This window comes from Canis lupus, chromosome 3 (assembly GCF_048164855.1).
Source record: "Canis lupus baileyi chromosome 3, mCanLup2.hap1, whole genome shotgun sequence".
NCBI lineage: Eukaryota > Metazoa > Chordata > Mammalia > Carnivora > Canidae > Canis > Canis lupus.
This window is the reverse complement of record NC_132840.1, coordinates 54,394,520-54,417,075: the sequence shown is the minus strand read 5'-3', so window position 1 is coordinate 54,417,075 and position 22,556 is coordinate 54,394,520. Positions and strand designations below refer to the sequence as shown.

At 44.3% G+C, this 22,556-nt stretch overlaps 1 protein-coding gene across 2 annotated transcripts in view; it reads right to left on the bottom strand.

The window, feature by feature from the left end:
- Positions 1-14,865, bottom strand: part of LOC140630623 (myosin-13) — a 51,396-nt gene extending 36,531 nt beyond the window's left edge. Inside the window, exons 1-11 of one of the 2 annotated variants that reach the window (XM_072821127.1) lie at positions 14,662-14,865; positions 12,391-12,534; positions 12,150-12,306; positions 10,255-10,282; positions 10,057-10,168; positions 8,696-8,788; positions 6,727-6,790; positions 6,537-6,635; positions 6,324-6,427; positions 3,980-4,118; positions 710-828 (exon numbers count right to left, since the gene is read on the bottom strand). In XM_072821127.1, the coding sequence (XP_072677228.1) occupies positions 710-828; positions 3,980-4,118; positions 6,324-6,427; positions 6,537-6,635; positions 6,727-6,790; positions 8,696-8,788; positions 10,057-10,168; positions 10,255-10,282; positions 12,150-12,306; positions 12,391-12,534; positions 14,662-14,865 (1,263 nt within the window). Of the gene's footprint in view, positions 1-709; positions 829-2,833; positions 3,076-3,979; positions 4,119-6,323; positions 6,428-6,536; positions 6,636-6,726; positions 6,791-8,695; positions 8,789-10,056; positions 10,169-10,254; positions 10,283-12,149; positions 12,307-12,390; positions 12,535-14,661 lie in introns of those variants that run through there. The other variant, XM_072821128.1, reaches the window with a different exon arrangement.
- Positions 14,866-22,556: the final 7,691 nt, after the last annotated feature.

Below are 22,556 nucleotides of genomic sequence, written 5' to 3'. Positions count from 1 at the left end.
ACCCACCCAGCCCTCAAATTAGTGCTTTTATAGTTGTATTAAGTTGAAGCATGAGGCCAATGACATCTTCAAGGTCAAGAGCAGTTGGAGATTGGCAACTTCATATAGTCCAACCTAATATTAAATATTTCTTAAAACATTTGCTGGCTTAGGGTGTTGCCCTTCCTCTGAGAACTATCTCATTTACAAAGGTAGTCTTCTAACAACCATGGTTATAATACATGACTCTAGACCCTGGCCGCACATAACTGAACCAGAGGTGGACTTCTGATCCAAGTTGGATTACACGGAGTATTGCTCTCTCAGTTTGGAATTGGGGCCGAAGACACTTGTCTCAGTCTTGTGGGAAGCTCAACTATGGAGATGTGAACTTGGGAGCTATGGGGTGGCCGTGGGCAGGAGGGATGCAGAGAGTTTGTCTGCCCAGTGAGAATATAGAAGAGAAGGAGAACAATGACTGTCCATGGAACCCCAGGGGAGGACCTGCCCAAGGCCTGCCCCACTCCTGAGGGGTCTTTCAGTTCCTGGCTACAAGCCACTTCTCTATTTGCATTCCTTGAGCTACCCCTAGGGTGTAAGAATGAAATTTCCCTTAATGCTGAAGCCAGTTGCGTATGTATTTCTGACACCTGCAACTGAAAGAACCTTGAGATGGTGGTTAAAAGAGCAGAATAACCGAGTTGGCTGAACTCAGAGGGTCTCCATTTACCTGCTGGACGTTCTGCCCTTTGGTGACATACTCGTTCCCAACCTTCACCCTCGGACAACACAGGCCTTTCAGCATTTCTGCAGAGTTTAGACCCATCAGGTATCCAGCTTTGTCAGCCACTGAAAGAAGAGAGAAATGGTGTCACACAAGGATGGCAGTGGCTGATGGGGCCATTCTGGCTCTAGGACCTCCTAGAAATATTTCCTATAATCCTTATAGGTATTTTTAAAAATGTTTTTAAAAAGATTTTATTTATTAATTTATTTGAGAGAAAGAGAGTGAGCACACAGAGGGAGAGGGGAAGGAAGAAGCAGACTCCCCGCTCAGCAGGGAGCCCAGCATGGGACTTGATCGCAACACTTTGGAATCATGACCTGGGCCAAAGGCAGATACTTAACCAATTGACCCTCCCAAGCTCCCTTTTTCTGGTGTTTTTATATTGGCCTCTGTGCATCAGGACTGGAATTGTCCAAGGAAGCTTCCATCTCATAATCCAGGGATGCAGGTTTTCCAGAACTGCCAGTTTGCCTTCTAGATGCAATTTTGAATTGAAGGTTGATCTTCACCTACTGATATTTAAATTCCTTCCTTCCTTCCTTCCTTCCTTCCTTCCTTCCTTCCTTCCTTCCTTCCTTCCTTCCTTCCTTTTCTTTTTCAAGAAAGAGAGCAGGGGAGACAGTTGGAGGGAGAGGGAGAGAGAGAATCCTAAGCAGACTCCATGCTCAGCATGGAGCCCAATGTGCAGCTCAGTTTCACGACCCTGAGATCATGACCTGAGCTGAAATCAAGTGATGCACACCTGACTGAACCACCCAGGTCCCCCTAAATTTCATTTTTTAAGAGGATACAGTGACACAGTGACATTGGACTCTGATAATTCAACAAAATACTATTATGAGTAAAGGAAGCACCATTTGGATAGTTAACAATACATGTTAAGCAGCTTCCGAAATTTATGCAAGATGCCATGCTCATAGCTGAGAATGGACTACAAAACCTGATCCAGTCTTCAGATGTTAGGAGAGGGTCAAAAGCAGTTGAGAATTGGCAATTTCATACAGTTTGTTGGAAGTTGAGTTGACTTTGGGATGTACTTGGTTGTCTGCATTGAGCTCATCCAGAGGATAAAGAAATCTTACTTCTCTAGGGACAGCCCTTCCTTGGTTGGGACCATTATCCTAGAGATGGCTGGGGAATGAGATAATGAAAATCCAGGACTGTATTTGTCAAGTGCTTAATAAAAAGTCAAATAAGTGCCTTCCTCTTGGCTTAAACTATCCCCTTCTCTCACTTTGCACTGTAGGTGGGTGGTATTCTTCTTGTCACTTAAACTTGAAAGCTTGGGGTGATTACATCCTTCCTCCTCATGCCTGACATGCCTGTGGTCAGATAGGCACTAAATCCTGTTCACTTCACCTTCAAAATAGCTGACATCTCCATTGTTTGGAATAGTATAGCGGCAGAGAGCCTGGACTCTAGACTCAGATGGTCTGACATTCAGATTTTGGTCTTGCCTACTTATTACTCATTTTTCTCACTTGAAAACTGGGGTGGAGGGGTTGTGGCTGTACCCCACTGGTTGGGTTGTCGTAAAATGGGCCTGGTGTGTGGTGAGCATTCAGCAAATATTCACTTGGATTGGTCACCATCAGAGGACCTCAGAGACAGATCTGGCCCCCACTTTCCCATTTGCAGGATCTTTCTGCTCCTACACACTGAACACGGGGCTTCCAGGGCTGGAAGGGGTCCTGGGCCATGATACTTATCATATGATCCACCCTCGCTGAGGAGGCTGGTACACTTTCTTTTCAAGGACCCACACTCTTGGTGAACCTGACTGATCACAGATTAATTCACACGAACTTCCCCTGCTGTGTGGAGAGTTCATGGTTTCTGGTGCCTACCGTGTACATTATAAACTATTTATCCCAGCACTCAAGGCCTTCTCCAACAGATACCAAGATAATCACTTTTCAATTCCCATCTCTTACAGATCTACAGCACACATCCTCTTCTGTAGCCAAAGTGGACCACTCTGGGGTTCAGTCTCATCACATTCCTTCCCCTGCCCCCTTCATCATCTTATTTCCTCTGCCCAGACTGCCTTCTCTCCTCCCTCTTCACCTTTCAGAATCCTATCCATCCTTCAAAGTTCAAGCCAGTACCCTCTTCCTCCAGGAAAACTTCCCTGATTATCCCAATCAGAAGTGCTTCTTGCTCTGAACACTGAGTTTCTCTGTTGCCGCTTGTCTGGCACACTGCCACAGGCCTGATTCCCACATGGCCCCAAGGATTGATACCCCCTGGTACATTCCCTGCATAATCCCCTCCACTTGCAGAGCAGACTGGGGGTGTGGGGGCTGGGAGAGTGGGGGGTGGAGTTGAACCAGTGAATGTTGATGGGCTATTATTCCTATGATGATGTCACTAACAATTGACTTGGAATTAATAAAAAGAGGTCATCCTGGGCAACCTTAGCCTAATTAGGTGAGCCATTGTGGGCAGTGATAGAGTCACGTGTATTTTCCTGGCCTTTCTTTCAAGGCTATTGTTCCTGCCTATCATCTGGGGCTCAAGACACACTGTTTCACACATCATGGGGGATGTTAAAATAGGTAGAACTATTGGAGATGAACCAGCTTTTTACTTACAGAGCTTATAAGACATAGTGTGAGAAATGAGGCCTAATGAGCAGGGCATATGGTGGGTTGGTCCTACTGCTGGTAGCCCCTCCTACTTTCCTCTGCTCTGTTTCCAGGACCAGGCTGAGGGGGTGGGGAGATCACCCCGGTGAGAGTCCTGAGGTGGGGAGGAGGGGAGACTGGTACACCAGTCCTTGGTTCAGGGTCAAGTTCAACAGATGTCAGAGTGGAATTGAAGGCAACAGGAGGAGGAAACCTCCTCACCTGGCGCAGATGCTTAGGGCAGCATTCTGAGTTTTAAGGATGTACAGAGAGAAATTGAAGTCCACAGAACAGGTAAATGTCTACCCTTAAGATAACAGGTAAACCGTGATGGTGAGAGGTAGTGGTGTGAACAGTGATTATTCATCCATGAGAATGATGTCTTTTGTTTTTCAAGGGTCCACCACTCTACGATTCTTGGACTTCTCCAGCTCAAGTACAATCAATGAGCTTTGGACACCCCACATTCAGTTTGTGCGACTTTCGAAGAGCAGCTCTGGGGATGAACCCAGAGCATATCTCATGCTTATCCATAGATAAGCACAGGTGCTGAGTCAGATGCCAGTTCCTGCATTGATGTGATTACCTTCGGTGCCATCTGGCTCGGCCTGCTCCTCCCGCTGCTTCTGCTTGAACTTCATATTCCCGTAGTGCATGACGGCCCCTGTGAGCTTGTAGATCCCGACTTTCTCCTCTGAACTGAAGCCCAGGATATCAATGGCATTCTGGGAATTAGAGAAAGGACAGTTGTCACAGGGACTCAGTTGCCCCTGGTCAAGACCTCACCCTTTCTGTACAGCCTGTGAGATAGCATTTGCCCAAAGAAGTGGATGACAGGGCGATATGTTAAGTTAGGGGTTAGAAACCATTTCTTTAACATGTTTGTGTGGAAAGGTGGAGATTATGGGAAGAAAAAGTGATGACTGCTTTCTTCCATCCAATAAGCACTGATTTGAATCCTTTTCTGCTGTACATATGTTTGGGGCTATTTTCTGGATGAGGCCACTGGGAACCATCATGTGACACCACAAGAAGGAAGTCTCATGAAGAGTGTCTGAGAAATAGTGCCCAATAGCTTGAGAGTGTGACATTGTAACCCAGAAATTCTGGTGTTGTTCAGAATTGAGACAATATGGTCTCCTGGCTATTAGAACTGGAAGGGGTGGTCATCGAAGAGAATGCCATCAGTTTTCAAACAAGAAAGGGGCAAATTTTTGCAGAGCTCTCCCTGTGCTAGGCCCGGGGTTAGGCACCCATCTATATGTTATCTCACCAAGTTGCTATGAGAACCTCATGGGTGTGTGGATCTTTCCAAAGTTCCAGGTGAGACCTGAGGCTCTAACAGGGTAAGTGACCTACAGGTAGCATGTGATAAAATGGGCTGGAGCAAGCGTTGGGTCATTTCAGAGCCTACAGCATTTGCTGATTTGGTTTTATAGCCATTTGCTCATGTCCTACCACAAAGAGTTAAGCAAAAAATCCTTCCCTTGGATAGATGTATTGATTATGCAGCAGGGCTTGCGGCCTGAGCCTAAGCAATGCCCCCCTGGTGAAGATGGCATGTCTGGATGGGTCTGGTGAGCTGGTAGGTCAGTGAGCGGGTAAGTCCATGTCAGCAGGATGATATGGAACAATGAGGCACTCTTGGGGTGGCGCCCCCTTTGGGAGAGGGAGAGTCTAGGCCAGGAGCCCACCTGGGGGAGGAGAGGTCCTGAGCCACGATGGCCTCCTTGACTCCAAATCCTACCCCAGCAAATGCATCTCTATGTCGTAGGAAGGGATTAAAAGAGAAAACCTTTCACTTAACATCGAAAGGAACCAGGTGAAAGGGTTACTGTCTGTGGACCCTCTTGGGGAATGCAGACCCTCAGAGAGACCAATCCCCCTCTGCTGGGTCATAGACCATTACCCAGGAGAAGCTTGGAGAAAGATTAATTGCTTAGAGATGGTGTCTGTTGGTTTAAAAATACAGGTTTGGGGTTGGACAGATCTGGCTTCAAGTGTTCCGTCATTTGCAAATTGTGTGTGTTTTTCTAAGACTCAGCTTTCACTTTTGTAAAATGAGGCAATAGTCATACCTATTGGTTTGAGGTTTTTGGAGGGATTTAAATGAGATAAAGCAGGGAGAACCACTCAACTCAGTTCCTAGCACATATATATGCTCAATGCACTTATTATTATTATTATTATTATTATTATTATTATTACTATTCTAGTTTTTAACCTTGGAAATACTTCCCAAAGCTAATGGCTGGAGGCCTGACAGGTGCACTAAAGACGTGGGAGCCGAATGTGAGTCTGAGGAGGCAGGTAGCACGAGGTGTGGAGCATCTGCTACACAGTGGGTTGTTTTTCCTGCTTGATACTTTACTGTATTTTTAAAATTTTCTTCAAGAACCGTGTAGATGGGGGATCCCTGGGTGGCTCAGCAGTTTAGCACCTGCCTTCGGCCCAGGATGTGATCCTGGAGTCCCGGGATCGAGTCCCACATCGGGCTCCCTGCATGGAACCTGCTTCTCCCTCAGCCTGTGTCTCTGCCTCTCTTTCTCTCTGTGTCACTCATGAATAAATAAAATCTTTTTTAAAAAAAGAGGAACCATGCAGATGGTTTTATGGCCTGAGAAGTTCCAACGAAACCTTCAAAAACCTTATAAATGCAAAACTCGACTCTACCATGCTAGAGAATGGAAGAGGAGGCCTGTTTTGGAGAACTTTCTGTATCCCCCCCTGGCATCTCCTGAGGTGGAGCTGAGTGGGGAGGGGAGCAATCTGGGCTAATTGTCTCGACATCTTGAGATCTCTGAGATCTAGGGTCTGCTCACTGAGAATCCCTGTGTCCCAGTTTCTGATTAGATTGCTAGGATGCCTCTCAGTTCACAAACTTGGTAATTCTGTGCTGGAATTAAGAAGGAAGGAAAGAAAATGCTTACGTCAGTTGCCAGCAGTTCTTCACTGTCATTAATGCTGGCCACAGTGACCTCTCCCTGGCTCACGAAGGGGAAGTCAAAGGGATTGGTTGAAATGAGGAGCAAGTCTGTGAAACACGAAGGTCCCGTTAGCATCTCACACATGCATGATGCACTCTGGGTGTTTTCCCAAGGTGCCTGGTTTAGAGGATGAGACCAATACCCCCAAGAACTTACCGATTAGTTCTGGCTTCTTGTTTGACAAGATTTGGTAAAAAATGTGATAGCTTCTCTCACTGGATAACTGAAATGTCACTCTGGATTTTTCTAAGAGATCTAAGGTAATAAGAAAGAATGTGGTTTCAGGTGTCTGGGAGGTGGCTGTGTCGCCAAGTACCATGGTGCCCGATATGGTGCCAGGACTCACAGGTTTCAATGTCCGCTGATGCCAACTTTCCTGTGGCTCCGAAATGAATCCGAATGAACTTCCCCTGTCCAATGGCAGGTTGACAAACATCACAGTTATTTTATTTATTTGGTATTGTGGTTGGCTTTTGCCAGCTGCTACCAGCCACGAGTGGGAAAGGTAGGGTCGGGGAAGAAGTGATGCCAGAAGTGGAGGACTTCCCTCCTCTGTCTGCCTGGCACCCAGAGTCCCCAAGCTGGGTTAGCCAGACTCAGATAGCTCTACCCAAAGCATCTGGCTCTGTTCATCCAGTTTTGGAGACACCTGTGGGCTTCCTCTCCAACTTCTGCTTGGGGCCACCTCACTCTTGACTGTCCCTTTGGTTTTTATCCTGCTCTCTGATACCTGGATTCCCAAATGTTTCATGATACCTTTGATAGGCCTGCTTGGGCCATTTTGCCTGTCTGTCTTCCTTCCTTTCTCTCTCTCTCTCTCTCTCTCTCTTTGCCTCTGGGTATTCCTTGTGAGATTTCTTGCTTTGGTTTTTCTTACCACTTACTACAGGCAAACCTAGTTCCTAGGTTTGGGCCAGGCTCTCTGGCTACCAAAATATGCATTCAGAGTCTGAGTTCCTCCATTTTGAGGGGGGGGCAAGAGGTGAAATTTTATGAGTGGCCGAGCTCTACCACACTGTGAGCAAATCTGAAGGCAAAAATGTTGCCTTCTCTTTCTCACCCATAGAAGCTGGAATGTAGTCCGTACTCCACCATCACATTCTCAATATTTCCTGAATGAAGCTCAGGGAGAGTCAGTGAAGGGTCAGTGGAGGCATGAGTGAACTGTAAGGCTTGGTCTTCAGTATTGTTAGCTTCTCAGTGGAAGATGATGCAAGTTTTAGCTTGCAAATGTTTGTTTGCTGGGTGGAAGGTAGACAAAATAACACAGTGGGTTTTTCGTGACTTCTGGTTCAGGGCCAAGAGGAGAGGCCCATGTACTAAATAATGAGAGTGGCAAGGGGTAGGTATGTAAAGCATTTTCTTCCACTTTAAGCTGGTGCCAGGTTAGTGCAATAATGAACTTGGTGCAAGTATGTATGCATATCTCTGCTGCATAAAACGCACCCAGATCCTCTACAAGCAAGAGTTTTTAGTTGTACCCTAGGAAGAGAGATGTGCATATGGGCAATGCACAGAGGACCAAGGGAAAGAAAGACAGGTCAGGGCTCACAGCCTGATATCTGTATGTACTTTCACATCAGGGACCATTTTATCCTTGAGAAGCAATAATAAAACACAAGCTTGAGATTATCAAGCTCCCTATATGTGTGAAGGCCTGACATGCTTCTGCAACTATAGGCATAAGTAAGGGCTTCACCTCATGGTAGTTGTTCACTTCATGGTACAGTGAGATTAAGTAGAGGGCTGGATATTTGTTTATTTGCCCTTGGTGGGGCCGGGGGTGGGGGGGTAAATGCCTCTTTGGATGGGCCAATCTTAAGAAATGTTGAAGGATAGAACATATCCTTCAGTATCTTCAACATCAACGTATTCCCAAGTTTTGGGCTCTCCTGCTTTCACCAGGTTTCTCCTTCTCCCAATGCCTTTTGACCTGGAGGAGTTCAAACCTATTCACTTAATTCACACTACGGTTTCCGTGGTTAACGAGGCAATGGAGAGTTCTCAATGGACTTCAGCATTTTAAATGCTTCCACCTAGAGAGACCAAGTGACTTCAGGATGCTCAGAGCTAATGCTGCCTTGTTAGAAACAAGCAGGTAAATCCTCCCTCTGTTGACAACAAGCCAACACACTCTTCAGTATATCAGATTATCCCAGCAGAGCTCAATTAATCTAAATCACTTAGGGGTAAAATAAGGCTGGCTCTATTCTAGTTTATGTGGGATTTTAAAAAAATATGTATCTATCTCCAGCATTTGAAGAGAGGGTTTGGTTCTTGGGGAGGCAGGTGGTTAAAATTGGACTGGGTCTTACAAATCTCGAGGAGTTGTCATTCCTCACGGTCTTGGCATTTCCAAAGGCCTCCAGTAGGGGGTTGGCCTGGATGATTTGATCTTCCAGCGTCCCCTAAAAATAAACAAGAAAAAGCAAAGGGAAGACGTTAGAGTATCCTCTGAAGGAGCCCATGGTGACTTGAAAGTGTGGATGCTCTGGTCAGGGTCCAGGGAGAGATGTTGACCAGCTCAGCCTGGAGGCCAATGCAGATGGGTGAAGGAACCCATGGGCCCTGCCCCCACCACCTGAGGAGGCTTCAAATCCCATCCTGCAGAGGGTCTCCTTAGTACAGCATCAGTGACTCTGGCCATAGCAGATTCCAGGCTTCCTCTTGATTTTTCAGACTGCCTTTCTTCTCTGATAACACTCCATTATAACTCATGGATTTTTTAGAATACATACCTCTGTTACTGCATGCATCATGACCCATCTATTAGACATTTAGGTTCAGAGGTATAAATAGAATTAATAGTATAAATAGAATAGAAATAATAGTTTAAATATAATAGAAAGTCACTGAAAAGATCATACAGTAGAAATAGCAGTTCTCAAAAAAATATTTTTAAGTCACAAAATATATTTCATGAGAATTTTTGCTCAGAAATCTGCTTATTGGGGCACCTGGGTGGCTCAGTCAGTTAGGTGTCTGCTTTTGACTCAGCTCATGATCCCAGGGTCCTGAGATGGAGCCCGGTGTCAGGCTCCCTGCTCAGCAGGGAGCCTACTTTTCCCTCTGCCTCTGCCCACCCCCACCTCATGCTTGCACTCCTTTTCTAGTGCTCTCTCTCTCAAATCAATAATAAAATCTTTTAAAAAGTCTGCTTATAGAATGCAGAATTTTTACTCTCACTCCCCATGACTGTTTATCCTTTTGCCTCCAGAGCGGTTTTCAAACTACTGCCCCACCCCATGTTCTCCAAGTGTGATCCCTAGACCCATTGCATGAACAGTGGGATCATGATAGAAATGTGAAGTAGCAGGACTGTGAATGTGAATTAGGAATTTCAATTCGAAATTCTGGGCCTGGGGCCTAGCAATTGGTTGTTAACAAGCCCTTCTGGTGATTTTGATGTACGCTCCCATCTGAGAGCCTAAAGCTTCCCTTCTCTGGAGGAGCATGGGATGTTGCTCAGGGTTGCTGGGCTGTTACTGATAGAGCCAGTGCTCCTGCCTGGGGCCACCAGGTGGAACCACCTCCTGCCTAGCCCCACAAGCACCCCTGGAACAAGACTTTGTGCCATGCATCTTGCTGAGCACTGAGCTAGGCATACCCTTGGTGCTCACCCCGTCTTTAAGCTGTCCTTATTCCAGCATATCTCCAGATGCAGGGAGCTGCTCACCTGCATCTTGCCTGGCTGCTGCTCCTTCTTCTTCTCCCCAGTGACTGCAATTGTCGCAAAGTACTGGATGACACGCTTGGTGTTCACAGTCTTCCCTGCACCAGATTCTCCACTGTCGATGAAAAGCACGTAAGATAAAGGAGTGGAAGGGACAACTCTGGCTTCCAAGTCATCATGCTGTGAACACAGGTTACTCACGTGATGAGGATGGACTGATTGTCTCGATCTAGAAATGCAGAGGGAAGAAAACAAAATAAAGAAACAGCAAATGCATGGGATATAAAAATAGGGCAATAGTGGGGGTGGTTGGAGTACATGGCTTTGCTGTGAACTAGCTTGGTGAAGACTTGGATGTGTCTAATCTTCCTGGAGACAATTTGTGTAGATTTCCCAAATGTGGGATGTGTAACAGACCACGCATGGCAAGTGAACAGTGAATCCCATGGAGGGAATGTGATTCTTATTCATAGATCTATAACTGCTTGCCAGCAATTTCTCATCTCCTTTTCTAAGAAAGAGAGCAAGTCTCAGACTCAAGGCTCGTGGGAAGGCGCAGCTCCTAATTAGAATCTATGTGCACTGATTGGCTGTCATTAGGTTTTTCTTTTACCTTTACTCCATGTTTGTGGAAAGTGATCATGGGTTTCCACTTACAATCGTTTATGAGTTGAGTTGTATCCCTCCCCCTCCCTCCGAAATTCACCTGTCCAGGTGTTTATGCCCATGACCTCAGAATATGACCTTATTCTGGTCATGGGCAGATGACCAGACCAGATGACTGGTTCATTGTAGATGTTATTAGTGAAGATGAAGTCATATGGGAGTGGGAGGGAGATGCCCTAATCTAATACGATTGGGACCTTTATCAAAAGGAGAGATTTGGAAACAGATGCTCATAAATGAGAATACCATGTAAGCAAGGTGGTGCTTCTACAAAGGAACCCCAAGGATGGCCAGCAAACCACTAGAAACAGAGAGAGAGAGAGGCAGGGAACAGATTCTGCCTCTTAGCCCTTATGAGGAGAGGACCCTGCTGACACCTCAACCTTGGACTTTCCACCTCCAGACTTTGAGACAATAATTTCTGCTGTGTAAGCCACTCATTTTGTGGTTCCTTGTTGTGGCAGCCCTAGGAAATTCATACAAATAGTGTTACCAATCTTCCTTTTAAAATTGATGCAACTTCAGCCAATTTGAAGAAAAATATTAAGTGTGTAGGAATGGCTAGGATTGAGTGTGAGAGAGGAAGGGCTGAGGTTTGGGCAACCCAAGGTTTAGTAGATGAGCCTAATTGTCTTCAGATCTCAGAGCCTTGCTTCTGCTTCTTAAGTCTGCACCAAACCAAGTCAGGTGAAAGTGGGAAAGACGAGAGTGACATGAAACATGGTGGCATGACCCGTGTTACCACATCTCTATTTCCTATGCCATTCTCGAAATTTAGGGAAGAGAAAGAGGAGCCCAAGTCTAGGGAAGAAGACAGTGCAGGGACATTGCTATGCCCAGTTCTCTAACTTTGCATCCTCCAGGTTACTAATCTGGTCTTCTCCTTCTAAGCATGCTCATGTTAGGGGGATTCTTTGGAGGTAGCGGCAGGATATCTTCCTGTATTCCGTGTTCCCCCAAATAAGCATTTATGCAGCATGGCTTCAGCCATGAGCACTGACCTATGCACCATGGCTGCTAATAGGAGATATGCACCTCTGGCTTTTCATCATGGAATCATCAGACTCTCCTAAGGTCACCTCGACCATAACTGCATTCAGATAATCAAGGTCTCCAAAGGGCTTGAATAATTAGCTAAGATCCAGTCTAGCTAAAAGACTTGAATAATTAACTAAAAACTATTTTAAAAGATAGGGATTGGGGCAGCCCTGGTGGCCCAGTGGTTTAGCGCCACCTTTAGCCCAGGGTGTGATCCTGCAGACCTGGTATCGAGTCCCATGTCTGGCTCCCAGCGTGGAGCCTGCTTCTCCCTCTGCCTATGTCTCTGCCTCTCTCCCTCTCTCTCTCTCTCTCTGTGTCTGTCATGAATAAATAAATAAAATCTTCAAAAAAAAAATAAATAAAAGATAGGGATTGAAGAAATCACTCACCGGTCAGCATGAACTGATAGGCATTGTCAGAGATCGAGAAGATGTGGGGCGGGGCCTCCTGGCGCTTCTTGCCTCGGTAGGCCGTCACCACCTCGGGGTTGTACACTGGCAGCCACTTGTAGGGGTTGACGGTGACACAGAAGAGGCCCGAGTAGGTCTGAGAAAACCAGAAAGTGCAACATGTGGATCTTGTCTTTACTCAGAGAAAGAGAGAGATGGAATAAGGCTGAAAGGTGCTCACATAGATCATCCAGGCTGCATAGCGCTCTTTGAGGTTGTACAACACAGCAGGCTCGTGCAGGTGTGTCATCATGGCCATGTCCTCAATCTTATCAAATTTGGGAGGGTTCATGGGGAAGACTTGGTCACTGTTCAAAGTGAGGGTCTGGGGATCGAAAGGAAAAGCATATGATAGATAGGAGAGCCAATAATCTGAACTCTGCTTTGCTTGGTGTGGTGGAAGTAGTGAAAGACTGTGATGTAATCACCCTATTACCATGAATAGCTTCATGGATCATTTTCATTCCCAGAGATGATCCACACATAACATCCATTGGTTAACCCAATTCTGGCCAAACTGCGTAACCAGTGCTGGTCTGATACCGCCCAGTCAGTGTGCCACCTGTGTGCCAAGAATGAGTTACAGATGTGCACAGCAACAGAGCCTTTCAGCCCTCAGGATCCAGGTAGGACTCAGAATGGCCAAGGCCAGGGAAGCTTGCCTCTGTTTACCCCATTTGCTTTGGGTGTTTCAGTGAGACAAAGGTTGGAAGGTTGGAAAGGAATACTCCAATGTATTCTGTGCATTTCCACCTCATCACCTCTGCTCCTTTGTCTGGAATATCTTTATTGACATTATGTTCAGAAACCCTCATAGTTCAGCTCAAGGGACACCTCTTCCATGCCATATTTCCTGTCTCTTCATCTTTTCAAGACTTTCATAATTCCTTGTAACAGAATTACTATTATAACGGCTCTGCTATAATAGTTACAACATTTGAACTTGGAGCATGGTCCATGGCTGAACAGTATTTCTGAGATTACTACTTAATTTCGTTTCTCTGGGTTTGCCCCTTCTCAACTTCCCCATTCAAGTATACAGCTGACTCTGCACACCATTAATTCAGGAGAGGTAGAAAATAGGGCAGAAAAGAGAAAAAGCCTATAAGGCTTTCTGGATTTGGGGCGCCTGGGTGGCTCAGCGCCTGAACGTCTGCCTTCAGCTCAGGGCATGATCCCAGGGTCCTGGGATCGAGTCCCACATCAGGCTCCCTGCAGGGACCCTGCTTCTCCCTCTGCCTGTGTCTCTGCCTCTCTCTGTGTCTCTCATGAATAAATAATATTTTTTAAAAAAAGGCTTTCTGGATTCTATTTTCCCAAAGCCTAAGTCCTTAGAAAAGCTTTGAGGGTTTTAGTGAAAAGACAAAAGGTAGGGGATTTGTTGGTACATGCCAAATCTCTCTCTGTCTTTTTAAAGATTTTATTTATTTATTTATGAAAGACACAGAGAAGGCAGAGACACAGGCAGAGGGAGAAGCAGGTTCCCTACAGGGAAGCTGATGCAGGACTCTGTTCCAGGACCCTGGAATCACGACCTGAGCCTAAGGCAGATGCTCAACCACTGAGCCACCCAGGTGCCCCACATGCCAAGTTTCTTGGGGAAAGGAGACTCCTTTGTCCCACTGCCCTACCTAGAGAGACACCCAAAGTAGCACAAGGGGAGATGGAAAGATCTGTTCATTCTGAAGCTTCAAGGATTTGTTTCTTAGCAGATCATTCAGAGAGGAGACGAGACCCTCAGTGTGGTACTGTGTAAGGTCCAGAAAATGAGGTACACCCATAGGAGGAGACCCCAAGAATGACTGAAGAAAAATTATTTCCCTCCCAGTGAAAAGAGGCTGAAATCAGATGTTAAGTGCAACAAACAAACAAGAAATAAAATAAAGATGTGTCTCATATGCCTAAGTTTGTAAACTGAGAGTCACACCTGCCAGGCACATCTTGATTCCTACAGTAGATGGTCAACTTTGGGAAGGCAGGTGCCGAGATTTGCTTCAATTTGCAAAGTGATGGATGCTAGACGTGATGGGCGTCCAGTCAATATTTAATTGAATGATGCATTGTAATTTTCTACATTAAGCTAGGCATCATCTCCAGTGCTTCCTCTGGAAATCACTCTGCAGCCTAGGGAAGGATATTTGCCCGGACTACCCAGCAGTGATCAGCTCCAATCTCTCCCTTAAATGGTCCAACATCTGCCACCCTCACCTTCCCCTTTCTCCAAAGCAAACATCATAACAACTCTCAAAGCCCAAGTCCTGGAAAAGTGAAAGAAATGGGAATAAAGGTGTTTGCAATAGGAGCATCACCTGTCACTTCACTATGGAATAGATTATTGTAAGTCATGTTCTATCATCAGATTCCTATGGACCAGTATGTGATTTCTAATATCCTACTGGAAAGGCTAGTGAGGATGCCCAAATGACCCAGGACATCTGAAATCAACACTTACCCGATCATCTAGGGTCTTGACTGTGACTTTGTCATTTTCCCTGCTCTGGATCATACCTTTCACGTACATTTCCTTATCATCCATTGCAAAGCAGGCTTTCTTAGAATCAAATGGGCGGTTTTGTGCTTCTATTCTCTCCTTCTCTGGCTTCCGCAGGTAGGGAGCTGCTTCTCCAAAAATGGCCATCTCTGCATCAGAGCTCATGACTGCAGGGGGTGCTGGAAAGACCAGGGAGATGGCTGAGTCTGGAGCTCGCATGACGCCTGAATGGGAAGAGTCCCACCCTGTTATTTCCATGCAGACCGATCAAAAGCTCCTGGGATTTATTTAGCTCCCGAGGAATCCAGAACCAGGTGTAGGGGCTTAGATCAGGCAAGTGGAAGTGAGCTGAAAGTGAGACTGTACTCTAAGAAAAACATTCGAAGGGTTGCTTTCACCCCTGAGTGGAAGGAAGTGTGAGCCAACTAGATTGAGCCCAATGAAGGGGAGACTTGGGAAGCACTTCCTTAATTACACATCACGTTTGAACCCTGTGATCTCAGCGTCATCCCCAAATCTTTTTTTTTTAAGATTTTATTTATTTATTCATAAGAGACATACAGAGAGAGGCAAGACATACGCAGAGGGAGAAGCAGGCTCCCTGTGGGGAGCCCTATGTGAGACTCGATCCCGGGACCCTGGGATCACACCCTGAGCTAAAGGCAGATGCTAAACCACTGAGCCACCCAGGTGTCACAACATCCCCAAATCTTAAGGGCATCTGAAAAGAGTTATTGGAATGTCAATAATTCCTAGTAGAAATTTCAAGGGGTCCAATGAATAGCAATGACTTGAATGTAAAGTCTTGCCATGCTTGCTTAGCACATTATAGGTAGTGAGCCGATGGGAGGCATGATGGCCAAATGCAGTGTTCCAAACATTAACATACACCAGAGTTACCTGGAGGGCTTGTTAAAACACAAACAGCTGGGCCCCAACCCTAGAGTTTTGATTCTGTGGGTATGGAACGGGGCCTGAGAATTTGCACTCCTAGCAAGCTCCCAGGTGATGCTGATGCTGTTGATCCAGGGACCATGTCTGAGAACGGCTGGCCTGCGCCCTCCTCCAAGTGTGGCCCTTGAATCTGTTATATCGTCCTACGCAGGAGTGTGTTAGAAACAGAATCTCTGACCAATCCCAGATTACAGAATCAGAAGCTTCGTTTTAACGAGATCTCCAGGGGATTACATAGCAGACGTGAGAAGAAGAATCAGGTCTAGTGCAGTGATCTCCGAACCTCACTTGCGTGTAGCAGTGACAAGCAGTGTTTAATTAGGTTAATACCCACCTTAAAACTCACTGGCTGGTGTGCGTATGCGTGTATGTGTGTGTATAAGTGCCTTCCTGTTTCTGCCTCTCTCTCCCACTCTCTCTTTCCCATCCCTCCTATCAGTCTCTTCCCAAACCATTCCCCCTTCTTTGTCCTTTATCTGTTTTTCCCCACTTAGAAGCCAGAAAATCTGGCTTTAGATTCCTAGCACTGCATTTGGTCAAACCACTTAGCTTCTCTGGGTCCCTGTCCATTTGATTTGATTTTTTAAAGAAACCATTTGGTGTTTTTTTTTTAAATATTTTATTTATTTATTCATAGAGACACACAGAGAGAGAGAGAGAGAGAGAGAGAGAGAAGCAGACGGAGAAGCAGGCACCATGCAGAGAGCCTGACGTGGGACTCGATTCAGGGTCTACAGGAACACGCCCTGGGCCAAAGGCGGGCAACGCTAAACCGCTGCGCCACCGGGGCTGCCCTGTCCATTTGATTTTAAATGAGGTAGCAAGTGTAGCTCATTTCTAAGGCCTCTGCAGTCTGTGTGGCTCTCGGATTCCTTTTTTGAGTCTGCATCTGCTTGTCCCGCTCCCTCTGGATTCTGACCTCCAGAGCCCTCCACTTCTTTTCCCCATGTCGTTCCTCTTCCTGATTCCTCCCCTTTCCCTTCCCACCCATTCTCCTGTAACTGATTAAGGAGTGAAGTTACACACATGTATCCCCATAGCTCTCTTAAGAAAAGTTCATATTTTTTAATAAGGCTTTTTATGTTTTCTATTAAAAGCAGGAGAACTGAGCATTTTGTGGTTCTCTCTGGGAAGTCGGCTTCCCCCTGCTCACCCATTATGAAATCGCTCTTCATTGGTGACTTGTTTTATTATTCCTTCCTGCCCTGCTGTGGGGTTTTATTCCTACAGAAAGAGAAGCATCTGCTTCCCTCTGGACCTTATTCAGCTAAGTTATATCTTAGTTTTACTTTGGCTGGAGGGTGTGCTGAACTACAGTGATTAGATTTTCATAGGAATTCAGTAGGGCTCCCACAAAGAGGGCCCCTGGCCTATAGCCATCCTGCCGGGTTAAATTTTCTCGCTTCCTAGCTAGCAGATGAAGAAGAATTCATGCACATAGCTTTCCCCTTCTCTAACCATGGTCCCCCGTATTGTGTGTGGCTTAAGTGGGTTTTTACAACAGCAGTGGTTCAGAATCCCTTGACATTCTCAAAAAGAATTGAGAACCCAGTGAGGTTGGTTTATGTTGGTTATATTTACTGATGTTTATTACATTAGAACTTGCATTGCGTGTTAACATGAATAACATTCTTATGAAAATGACTGTATTTTCCAAAATGAAAATAAATTAGTGAGAAGAGTAGCATTGCTTCTCATTTTCACAATTTACTATCCTTTTTAAGATTTTTAAAATCTATTTTAGAGAGAGAGAGAGAGAGCACAAGCAGGGGGGTAGGGCAGGGAGAAGCAGTCTCTGCTGCAAGCAAGGAGCCCAACGTAGGGCTTGATCCCAAGACTCCGAGATTTTGACCTGAGCAGAAGGCAGATGTTTAACGGACTGAGCCCCTCAGGCACCCCTTTACAACTTTCTTTAATGTCTACTGAATAAAAGACAGATGGATTTTCCTGTCTGCTTCTGTATTCAGTCTGTTGCTGTAAGGTTTTTTTTGTTTTGGGGTGGGGGGGTTGGTTGAAATAAATACAGAAAATCTGGCCTTATACAGGTATGGAATTTAGAAAAGGAAAGAATATTTTCATTGTCTTTTCTTAAAAAAAAAACCCACAAACCTTTATTCATTTATTTAAGTAATCTCTTCACAACATGGACTCGAACTCATGACCCCGAGATCAAGAGTCACATGCTCCACTGACTGAGCCACCTAGGTGCGGTCCTTTGTTGTCTTTTTAAATAATTGTGAATATTCTTCTTAGATATTATACCAAAACTTGACAAGTGGTAGTTCCTTAAGGGCTAGTTGCAATGTGAAATAAGATCTGAAACTGTATCCATAAATATTTTGTACTCTACCCATTGGTCAGGTTTTGAACTCTGAATGGATCTTTCCCCATGGATGAACATCATACATTAGTCATTTGGAAAATCTTGATCCACTGAATTATATAAAACTCTGAATGTTGACATGTTTCATTATAGAATATAAAATAATCACCATCATTAATATTTCCACTGATTTCATTAGGAAATTCTTTAAGTACTAGAAAGTTGTCAAGTTAGTGATAGCAGATGCAAGTTTTCCAAAATTCTCATTCTTGCTTGAAAGCTTAAGTGTATCATTAGTAACAAATGCTGTCAGTTGTTTTCCTTGAAATGATAAGCACACTTCATTCCTTTTTCAGAATATATCTGCCAAATATCCAACTCCAAAAAACCATAGTTTGTCCACTAGAAGTTCTTTCAAGTAATAATGATGCCACATGAATAAAGTAGCTAGTTTGTATTGCAGCTCAAACAACTATACATGTGCTTTTCCTCAAGACAACCATCAAACTCTGGTACGCAGCTAGAGTGCCTTATGCACACTTCCCATTTCATCACAGAGAATATTATAAATATATGTGAGAATTGATTCATACTAGAATTAATAATTTTAACTGTTGGAAATTTCAAGTAATTTTTAAGTAAAATGTTAATTTTTTATTTTTAAATTTTATTTTAATTTTTTTAAAAAAATTATTTATTTATTCATGAGAGACACAGAGAGAGGGGCAGAGACACAGGCAGAGGGAGAAGCAGGATCCCTGCGGGGATCTCGATGCAGGACTTGATCCCAGGACCCCGAGATCATACTCTGAGCCAAAGGCAGACCCTCAACTGCTGAGCCACCCAGATGCCCGAAGTAAAAATTTTTAATTAAAATAAAACTGTTTTTCATTGCCCGTTGTATAGCAATGACAATGACTTGGTTTGGTAGCATGCCTTGATTTGTAATAATGCACCAGAAATTTTATCCACCTTTGCTTTCACATCATTAGGTTAACACAGGGGAAAAAAGGCAAATAGTGTTTAGGTATTATTATCATGAAAATTGTTTGGGTCTCATGTTCCTCCTGAAAAGTTCTTGGGAATCTCCAAAGATCCATAGGCCACTCTTGAGAATGGTTGCACTATGAGGGATTCTTGTCAGGTTGCAGGTTGACCATACATGATTTAGCATGCCTTAGTATTAAGCATGGTATCCAAAGTGTTGGAAAATGATCTACATCAAAATTATCTGCAATAGAATCTCTGTGGCTGGGTCTGGAGAATCTGAATTTTTTCCCAAGGGCCTCAAATCCAGTGATGTTTGGGAATTACTAGCTTAAGTCATTATTTGCTTTCCAAAACTATGCCATGGTCCCATTGGTCATACCTAAAATGACTTTAGGCAAATATTTCTTAATTTTAATAATTATGTGCTCATTAAATCTGTTATTTTATCAAAATCTCATTGTCATCAATTGTAAGATAAATTATTTCAGAAATTAAAAAATGCATCTTATTATAGTGCTCCTTTCATTGATTGTAAGATGTTTTTCAAATTCAGAGATAATAGTTTGTGAAAAATGTAAAGAAAATTAAACTTGATCAAATAGTGTAATATGTGCTATGTTGGTTTATGCTGGTGGGGTGACTTTAAAAAAGAAATCTAAGGAGGGGTGCCTGGGTGGCTCAGTTGATTAAACATCCAACTCTTGATCTCAGCTCAGGTCTTGATCTCAGGGTCCTGAGTTCAAGCCCTGCTCTGGGCTTTTCTTAAAAAAAGAAAAAAAAAAAACCCACAAAAACAAACCTAAGGAGGGGGGTGGGGAAGGAATGAGGTAAAGGAAAATATTAAGAGAATTCACAGTACTGGTGTTAAATGGTATCACAAAATGTGTGACAGTAGGGGATTCCCTGGGTGGCACAGCAGTTTGGCGCCTGCCTTTGGCCCAGGGCGCAATCCTGGAGACCCTGGGATCGAATCCCACATTGGGCTCCCGGTGCATGGAGCCTGCTTCTCCCTCTGCCTGTATCTCTGCCTCTTTCTCTCTCTCTCTGTGTGACTATCATAAATAAATAAAAATTAAAAAAAAGAGACTTCTTAAAAAAAAATGTGTGACAGTAGCATAAGAACACAGCCTGAACTAATTATAATAGCTGTTGGTCAAACTCAACTTTTAGGCATCTCAGAGAAATAAGATTCCATGTGGGCTTCAAGTCATGACCACTTTGGAGGTGGAGATTTTTCTCCTTTTGGCCACCACTTTAACCATGACTCAGAACATAGTTATCTCCTAATTTTACTGCCTAGATGAGGCATGAATCGTGTCAGCAATATTCTCACAAAGGTGTTATCCCGCCTACTTGAACACCTTGAGGAACTATTCTTTTCCTTTTGGGAAGTTTTCACAAGTTGAAGATGCTTCTTGTTTTAGACTAAAATCTGGCTTTCTGTAACTTGAGGACAGTTGATCCTCGCTCCGGCTCTCGGTAATAGCAGAAGGAGTTCAAATCCATTTCCCAGAAGATGACTCTGCGTGGCTCTGTGTTCTCCTTAGCTTTACCTTCTCCATGCCAAACAACCCCAGCTGGATCTTCATCTGTTTCTTCCGTGATGTGCTTCTGAATCTCCTTTACTGTCATGGTGACCCCACTCCTGTTAATCTCTCAAAGTGTGACATCCAAACCACATGTCACCCTCCATCAGCCTGGGGCCTCACCTCTCTTGACCCAGGTGTAATGCCTGAGATGGTGACTGCCTTTTGGCAGTATCATCACACTGCTGACTCACTGCTCACTGTCAAGCAAAACCCCTCAATCCTCTGCCTGCGTGCGGTTGCTAAGTCAAATCTTCTTGCCATATTTGTGCACCTGTGTTTTAGGACCTAAGGATAAAACCATTCATTCTTGGCTGATAAGCTTTGCCTTGTTAGGTATGATCCAACTCTCTAGGTATGACTCATGGTGACCCTGGACGCTATCTTCTGAAAGTCTCCTAATTAGCTCCTTCTCTCTTCCAAAAACTCGACCTGCTTATACTCCTGCATGGCTGTGTTCCTTCAACCATCAATTCTCTTCCTAGGGGTCTTCTCGTTGAGACAGCCGTCCCAGCCCATTTAATCTCCATTTGCCACTTTCTGAGTTCCTTTCTGTTTGCTCTGAGGACACCCGATGCTACTCTTGACTTTCATCCGTCTCCTGGAAATTTCTCAGCCACTGTATCTTGTCAACAATGGTGGAGGCATGACTCAATCATATTTTGCTTTCCTTGATTCTAATTCACCTAGAATTGTCTCTATTAAACACAAATTTTGCAAGAGGTGGCAAGGAAAAGTTGTTTTTAGAAGTTTTTTTTATTACTACACTGAGTATAGGTTTGAATTGATCTCTCTTTATTCTCTCAGCATTATTTGTTTTTTAAAGATTTTATTTATTTATTCATGAGAGACACAGAGAGAGAGGCAGAGACACAGGTAGAGGGAGAAGCAGGCTCCCTGGAGGGAGCCTGATGTGGGACCTTATCCCAGGACCCTATCCCAGGACCCTGGAATCACGCCCTGAGCCAAAGACAGACACTCAACCACTGAACCACCCAGATGTCCCTTCTCAGCATTATTTGTGAGTAAGGGCACAGCTGGGTGGATTCAGGGGTACAAACTCTGCTCAAGGAGTAGCAAAGTTAGCCTGCCTGTGAAAACTGAATTGTAACAGTATAAACATGTTCTGGGCCAACTAACTATAGTGACCTGGAGCTTGCATGTCAAAATTCTGCACTGTATTTTATGCTTATTAGTATGATAAGCAAATTTGGGGAGCTATTCTTCCTTTGATAAAACCAGCATATTTTGAAATCTGCCTCTAAGGAATACTTAAGTAATTGGTTTCAACGCCCTCCATTTTCGGCTTCTTGTGAGTGCAGTAAGAATGAACATACGTAAAACAATGTTTGCTAATTTCCATGATTGCATTTCCAATCTGGTTGAAATTAATTCTTACCTTCTCAGTTCCCAAAGTGATGGTCAGCGTCCTTCAGGAACAAAGTGCCTTCTTGGGAGTTATTTCAGAAACCAAAACCAAACAAAAACAAAGAACAAATGAACTACAAAGAGTTTAAATACATCTAGAAACTTGGCTGGCTCCAAGTTCTATTTTTAAATAGATACACAGTAGACGTGGGATGGAATTATATTTGCCATTTTCACCCTGTGGTTGAAATGATCACTCTTTAAATAATTAGCTGATTACAACATATGATTAATACTTTTTTTACAGCATTTTCTGTGTGTAAAGTACTACATCAGCTCTTTACGATGAGCTGCAGAGAAGAATAAAGACAATCTCTGCTCTACAAAGAAGAGTAACACAAATTCTCAAGGAGCCTAAATGAAATGTCAGGGGGACTTAGAGAGATGATACTTTGGGCTGAGAGTAGGGGGCTGTGAGTGGTCAGGGCAAAAAGAAAGGAAGGAGAGGGAATGATCCAAACTGTAATCTGGATGCTTGGAACCAGTAGCCAAATTCTTTTGGCAGTAAGTTGTGAATTGTAGGCAAGACTCCTTTAAGGGATCTAGGAGGAGCACTCGTTTAAATTATTCTAACT